This window comes from Poecilia reticulata, linkage group LG23, assembly GCF_000633615.1.
Source record: "Poecilia reticulata strain Guanapo linkage group LG23, Guppy_female_1.0+MT, whole genome shotgun sequence".
Classification (NCBI taxonomy): Eukaryota; Metazoa; Chordata; class Actinopteri; order Cyprinodontiformes; family Poeciliidae; genus Poecilia; species Poecilia reticulata.
Window position 1 is genome coordinate 5,115,020 of NC_024353.1, and position 7,590 is coordinate 5,122,609.

The window sequence follows — 7,590 nt, forward strand, 5'->3', positions numbered from 1 at the left end:
TGTTTTTTTTTTAAAGAAATCATTACAATTCCAAAAGTTTTGATTACAATTTTATTTTACTTAACTGAGGTTAGTTTTTTCCCACATTGAATAATTAGGAAAACAAATTTAACTTCATACTCTGCGAACCAGACCCTAAACTTAAAGTCTGGGTTGAGTTTTTTCCCCTTCATTAATGTCACTTTTATTACATTCATTATATCTATCATGGTAATTCAGGGTGAGTTATTTTTAATTCTAAATGAATATCCTTGTCGGACTTTTATTTAAGTGTTATTCTCCTTCAAGATGCATTTACCTAACGCCAGAATAAATGAAATGTACATTATACAGCAAAGGAAGTTAGAAGATTGGACATATATCCATTATGGCTTTGATCGGTTTTGGACGGGCGATGTGCCCTTATTGCATAAGCAATACTAAAGAATGACTGGATATCATTAAAGATACAGGGGAGAAGCTTTTTAGTTTTCTAGCTTTGCTAGCAAAGTCGTTAGTTATCAGCTAGCTAATAGCACACCAACAACAGCCTAATGTCTGTATAATAAAAATACTGAATCGGTAGATAAGAACAGTTTCTCCTCACCTGGCTGTCTCCTCCCGCTCAGTAATTCTTCAGAGAAAGGCAGACGCAGAGGCCTGTCAGWGTCTGTTGTATTTCATTACCTCTCTGCTTAAACCGCGACTCCGAGCTGAAGCAGAAACGATACTTCAACGTTGTCCATCATCTGACAAGTAGCAAGTCTACTCCACTTTATTCACCAAGAAAGTTTTTTTTTTTTATTCACCAAAATCTGTTCAGTAATCTGGAACAGTCGCTACGTTGAGCTTTTAGTACATGTTATGTGTCAGAAATAAAATAAAAATAAAGATTGACCAAAAGGGCACTTTGGGGCAAGGAGCAAAAAGGGCAGGTGCACAAGCACCCCCCGTCTGCACGTGCCTGATCCTTCTGCAAACTCCGTAGCTCATTTATCAGTCCTGAGCACATGTATTGTAAATCAGAATACCATCTGATATTTCTCTCGGGTTGGATTTAGTTTCTCATATGCAAAACTAAAACTGGAAAGGCATCAGCATTTAAATTCTCTTTTTTTCTGTTTGATGTTAAAAACCAAACAGCATGGAAGTAAAAAGAAAACTTGAACTTAGAAGCAGCTAGTGATGGAGAAAAGCTTTTCAAAAAATAAAACAAAATAAGCACAGATGTGGAGGGATGCTAAAGTAATGAAGCTGTTTGTTTAAATGTTTTTTTTTTTAAGTAACTGCATATTTTATTCATACTGTTACATTGCATAATGTGCAAAACTGCGTTGCAGTTAGAAAGATAAATTGTAAAATCGTACTTGTGATTAAGACTTGTTGGGTCATATGGCTAACTTCCTGAGAAACTTTACGAGTTCACACAAAATCATGTTTTACGTGTGCATGTACACAGTTTTGCAATGTGACTATTTTTGAAATGTACTTTTTTTTTTTATCAAAACACTCGTTATCATTCAGAATTATATTGCAAAATTACAATGCAGCTCTGCGTAAACAACAACACACAATGATATTAAAGAAACGAATCTGCTTCTTTCGTGACTGTCGAATGTTTGTATTTGTGGATTTTTATATTTGGCTTGTTTGCCTGAGGCTGTTCAAATGATGTGTTCCTATTAAATCAGTACAAAGGAAAGGCACAGACACCAGTGATAGGAGCACAAAGAAACCTGAAGCGATTAAACCCCTACTGAAACCGGCTTAGCAGGAAAAGCTTCACAGACAGCCAACAATGGCTGTATTCCTTTAAATCTAAACTTTTTTTTTTTTACTCTCTTTCACTTCCCTGCATTCTTTCCTCTTCCTCTTACTCAAGCTCTCTCACTCTCTAACTGCTTTTTTTTGTTGTCTTTGTGTCGTGTTAGGCTGTTTAACTTCTTTACAATACTCTTTGTCAGGTCAAAATCCTCCCTCCTTAAAGTCTGAAAGTTTCCTTGTGGCAGATTTCAACTACATTGATTGTGACCTCTTACAGCCAATCAGTTTTTAGACCTCCCTAGATTTTCCAGGTTCTTAATTACACAGTGAGGTTTTTTTTTACTAAATCAGAATAGGATTAAACAAAAACAAATTTACAAAAAGGAATGGGTGTGTACAAAATTGTAGCTTGACATTTTCTTGTAATGCATACATATAGCAAAAACGAAACTGCGTTCTCTATGTAAAAACTAGCAACAGTAAGTTTGTGGTTAGAATGAATGGCAGTTTTCTTCCAGTCTAAATGGGGAATGCCCTTTCAGTCTAACAAGGGATTGTAATTAAGAACAAGAGTCGGTAAATTCCACCTTAAGCACAAAGCTTCTGTCCCTCCTTTTCCTCAAACCACTGTAACAAACTGGATCGGGCCACCTGGTTTGGTATTAAGAACTGGGGTAATCTATCCCACTTACCCCCATTAGCATCCACCTTTCCACCTGCATTTGGCATTGCCCATGAATGCCAGTTATTAAGGTTGCTGCACAAAAGCACGGGAAACCTCTTTCCCAATGGGCTGGCTCTACTTGCACATATAGAGCAACCTTTGTTTTAAATACAACTGCTCCCACCCACAGTAGTTGGTACGTTTCCAGAGAGGAAATATGATAAATGTTTCCAATAGACCCTGTCTGAGAGGGTTGGGGACATTCCTCTTTTTTTTCACCAGATGGCAACAGGTAGACTAAGCCTCGATCAGGTTACTATGTGCATTTGGATGCGTGTCCATTTTTCATCCCAGAATAACAACCCCTCCTGTTTTTTTTCCCCCCCTTTCCTTTCAGGTGTGCCAGAAAGGAGAAATGTGAGCGCTCATCAGAACCCCGGCGCTTTGCTTCAGACATCAAGCAGTGTGTGCGTCTAAGTGTCCACCCGAACAACATATCGGTGTCCCAGTTTAGCGTCACGGTGAGTGGATGGAAGCGAACACATGCGTTGCTTCTTCTGAAAGAGAAACTCTTGTCAAGTTTTCACCATGTCATCAATTTTTAATCAAGAATATTTGTGCTCTAATGATGCACATGCTGCCCACTCTGTGTACCTGAATCAGTAATTGAAGGGGAGGGGGTGCTCAGAATAATGGCAGTGAGGTTGCTCGATTTTAAAGAAATATTTGGTCCTCGTTTGAGTACAAAGGCAACAAATTGGAGTTAAATGGGTCGGGTCATTGTGAACAGTGTTCGGTTGCTTGAAGAAGGGAAACATCTAAAGGATTGGCTTATTAATACGTCTCCAGAAAACCCCATTGTTGGAGGGGGAAAAAACATGTAACTCAAGAGGATTCAGTTTGCCAATGAGACATTAACTGACCTAAAGAGAAGAGACATAACATTTTGTGGACTGGTGAAGTAAGATTATTGGATCGCACTGGAAATGTTGTATTCAAGCTCCTATACTCTATAAAGCATTGTGGTGCTTCTGTCATGCTATAGGAACATGTCTGATATGATGCTGTAGGGCATATTTCTCACATAATCATGGATCAGTTTGGGTACATTAGAATATGTAGAGGTCATAATAAATTATGCTAATTAAGAAAGACATTTTGAAAGTGTGTTTCAAGAAGACTTTGCTTCCTGGCAAAGTACCAGGAAGCAGCAGCAGCTTAGCTCCAGACCAACAATATTGACATTAAACAGCACCACAAATCACTGATATTAATCCAAAAATAGCCTAGTGGGGCATATCATACCTATTTTCTCTGATGTGACACTAAAATACACAAAGGAAGTGTAGAATATAGTCCAATTTTCTTGGACTAGAATATCTGGGCTAGAAGTTATTCAACTCCATTTCACAGAAATGTAAACAAGTTATTGGTAACTGTGTGCAACGAAATGCTACTGATTCACGGGAAAGCTGAATCTTCATGCACTTTTCAGCTTAAAGAGCGAATGCTTGAGTTTGTACAAAAATATAGGCACTTCTTCTGGTGTTTTATTAGCAGCAATTGAATATGTCTGTTTATTCAGCAGGAAAACACTCCCAGCAAGCATTCAAGCATTTCCTTTAACAGCACCACCTTGCAGTAAATTGTGATGATGGCTGAATATGTTGCAAGTGAGAAAATCCTGTCTGGCAGATTCACAATATCACTCCCTCAAACATAATTTGTACCACAGTGTAATTGGGCTTTAAGTACTATTGACTACATGGTGTTAACTTTCCAATACGGCTTTGTATCATTTTACTGTCTGTCAACACCGATCCTTTACATCCTGACCTCACAGTTTTCAGTTCCAGCTCCTGAAATACTCTTCAAGCAAATAGCTGCAATCGTTACCAGCATACAGTTTAGCACAGCTGTGTTTTCATGTGTTCTGGCAGCTAAATGAAGCATATTTAGCTGCTGGAGGCATGACTTTGAAATGCAAGTTAGCAGGCCAAGTTTTTACCTGTTCAGGTATATTGATATGTGTACCTACAGCTGTGGTTAGTGCCTAACCAGGATTGTAGAACAGGAGCCATTTTTCTGAAGAAAATAAACAGGTTTTGCAGAGGAGCATAAATCTCCAAATGCTAAATAGTGGAGGCAGTTAACTTGTTTAATCCCTAACAGTCTGAACCTTTCAAATAGGCTGCACATGTGTAAACGTTTTCCTAATATGGTGGATTGTGTTGGTCGAGGAGAACTTAATTACAAATTACAAATGCTCATAAAACTTTTTAGAATTTTATCTATAAGAAAAAGCTGTTTGTAAAAAAAAGAAAAAGTACAGTTAAATTAAACAAAGTTGGACTTTACTTTCTTCTACTGATTTTTTTACATAATTTTCTTTCAGTTTCATGACAGATATGGTTGGACCATATCGTAAAAACCCATTAAGAGAAATTCTGGTTCTAATGTGTCAAAATGTAAAAAGTTGAGTGGCTTAATTGATGTATTTTAAGATACGTTTTAAATGCATCAGTTGTATTCTAAGTTTTTTTTTTTGTCATTTTCACTGCTGTGATTGTTGAGATATTTTTAGGAGACCGTTTAAAGTCTACTTTTTTCCTCCACTATATTGCAGTTTTTTCTATTTTTAAGAAGCATTTTTTTAGTCAATGTTATAAATACTGATCTTGTTACATTAGTTTATTCTCATTTCACATGGTTGTTTTAGAACCGACTTTGAATCTCCCAGATCAAGTGAATATTTCGTTTAGTTCTCCAAAGACCAGAAGGACTGTTTTCGTCTGCGTTCCTCAGAAGGTCAAACGTGAGCTGCTGATTGTCAGAAATACACCTCCGCATCAGTCTAATAATATTCATGGGTGCCTGTGCAATGCTGTTGAGTGCTTAACCTTTTCTGCACACATTTACCATTCCGCTGAATGCTCTGCAGAGGTTTCAGCCAAACAGGCAGTGGCCACAACTTGACCTTTGGGTTATTTAATGTGTTTGGAAAGATACAGCAGAGGAATCTCTGATTAAAAGCAAGGACATGTCCTTCCTATAGTCTGTCTCGTAGGATTTTTTTTTTCCTTGGAAATAATTCTGACTTTGGTTTCGCTTATTGAAGATGTGTTCTTTACAAAACCACCAAGGCCTCTATGTCTGTTGATCTAAGGTCATCTGAATACATTTCAGAATCATAATTACTAGCAGTTTATTCACTATTATTTCAAGGGTTGCTAATTTAGGCACATTTATGACTTTCTGACTTAACATCCTTGCTTACCCTTACAGAAACAAAATGGCTTTTACCAACCACAGAAGGCTATGTGTGTAAATGCTTGCTTAGTGGATGCTTTTTCTAAAATATTCCCTCAGTGGTAAGGCTTATCTTTTTTTTTTTCTCTTTATTTTTCACCGAATGCACTAAAGCAAACCGTGAGTCTGGCTGTTTACTACTTTAAAAGAAAAGCAAATAAAAGCAAGTTATCAGGAAGGTGATGGATGGATGGAGTATTTAGGAGAGACGGGGGCTAGGAATTCACTGTCCGTTTTATGTGGGATTTAGTGCAGATGGCTATGCAGCTGCTGCTTTCTTTTCATTAAATAGCAATATAAAAACAGTGCAGGTCAGCCCTTCTGTGCTGCTGATGCAGCTCTTAGTGTTGCATCACAAGTGTACTACTGGTTACACCTGAAATCAGTGTTTAAACCATCGCCCTCTTTACAGACTGGGGTTTTTCATCAATATGTATATTGTGGTCTTGACCCTGCTCCACCTTCCTCAACATCTTCCTCTCTTTTATGCAAAGGACACTTTGTTTCTCCCTCCCTCCCTACTTCACATGAGGCCGTTCTTCCTGAGGTGCCAGGGGAGCTTATACAGCATTTTCATATGATGGTGAAAAATTAGCATATTTTATATCCTGGAGAATGCTCCGTTCTGTGACAGTCCGCTAGCCGGTGTGCTTGCAAGCCTCTGCCTAATGGTTCACTGCTTCATTTGATTTCCTCAGTGATCCTAGTGGATTGTTTCTCCTCTTGTCTGAGCACTAGTTCATCTGAATTCATTTTGCTTTCTTCTTCTTTAACCCTGCATTGATTCATCTACTGCTACCAAGATCTGCACCAAGGTCTTTTCTTAACTAATTTTAGCTCCATTTTACTCAAAAGGTTAGTCACTTACACATCAAGTATAGAATTAAACCAAAAATAAATGTCACAAGATGTCTTGTATCTTATTTGCTTAAAAAAAAGTAAAGAAGCTCCTTTTGTTATTTTTAGGAATGCAGGTTCCAACCAAACAGTTGGCCCAACCACTGTCCTCTTATTTGTTTTCACCCATGTTTTGATTTTTTTTATGTTTTACTCATCTAAAACCACTAATTTCTTGTTCAAAATGCACATATTGATGTCTTCATACTTGTGTTTCTTGTTCTTAAAATGTAAACAGACTGCTGGATCATCTTCTGAATCTCTACTCCATATCGCCAACAACCTGGAGAATAAGTTTGTTTGCATAAGAATAACAGTTTATATGTTCATTCCTAACAATCTTCTCATTCCATTGCCTTTGCAGTTGGTGCTGGAAGCCCATAATGTCCCAGAACTTTCAGCAGGCGTTAACTGCACATTTGAGGACCTGGCTGAGATGAACGGCTTGGTAGAAGGAAACCGGATCAAGTGTTCCTCACCAGCTGAAAAGGAGATGCCACGAATTATTGTGGACAAGGGTAAGAAGCATGGATAATGGTACAAGTTTGTTCAGGAAATGCACTGTTCCTTAAAGTACAACGTTGTCACAGTTTTGACATTTCATTTCATGTTTGCTTTATAAACATACACTTATAATATTTGTAGAGATCTCTCTTAATACCAAGAAATTACAAAATGGTGTCACTGGAAACAGCTAGTCAGTGGCACCTGTCGAATACAAACCTGTCGAATACAAACAAACCTGCCACCAGAGTGCTCCTGCTTTCATTTTGATCTCCTCCCTTCAGTTAGTTTTAGACCAAAAGAACACCCCGTGGATTATTTTCTCATTACCACAAGCAACTCGACAAGCCTTCAAGCAACTCCTTAGGAGTTAGAATAAATGAACATTAGTCTGTGTGTGGATTTGTTGACATTTGTCCCTCAAATGTAGAAATATATATATATATATATTCAAAATGTGGGGAAAATGTAGA

General features: G+C 37.7%; 1 protein-coding gene across 2 annotated transcripts in view; it reads left to right on the forward strand.

The window, feature by feature from the left end:
* The window catches only part of plxna4 (plexin A4), a 233,178-nt gene that overhangs the window by 166,023 nt on the left and 59,565 nt on the right, over positions 1-7,590 (forward strand). For both annotated transcript variants that reach the window (XM_008400677.2, XM_008400675.2), the window contains exons 6-7: positions 2,805-2,928; positions 6,978-7,131. In XM_008400677.2, the coding sequence (XP_008398899.1) occupies positions 2,805-2,928; positions 6,978-7,131 (278 nt within the window). The remainder of the gene's footprint in view (positions 1-2,804; positions 2,929-6,977; positions 7,132-7,590) is intronic.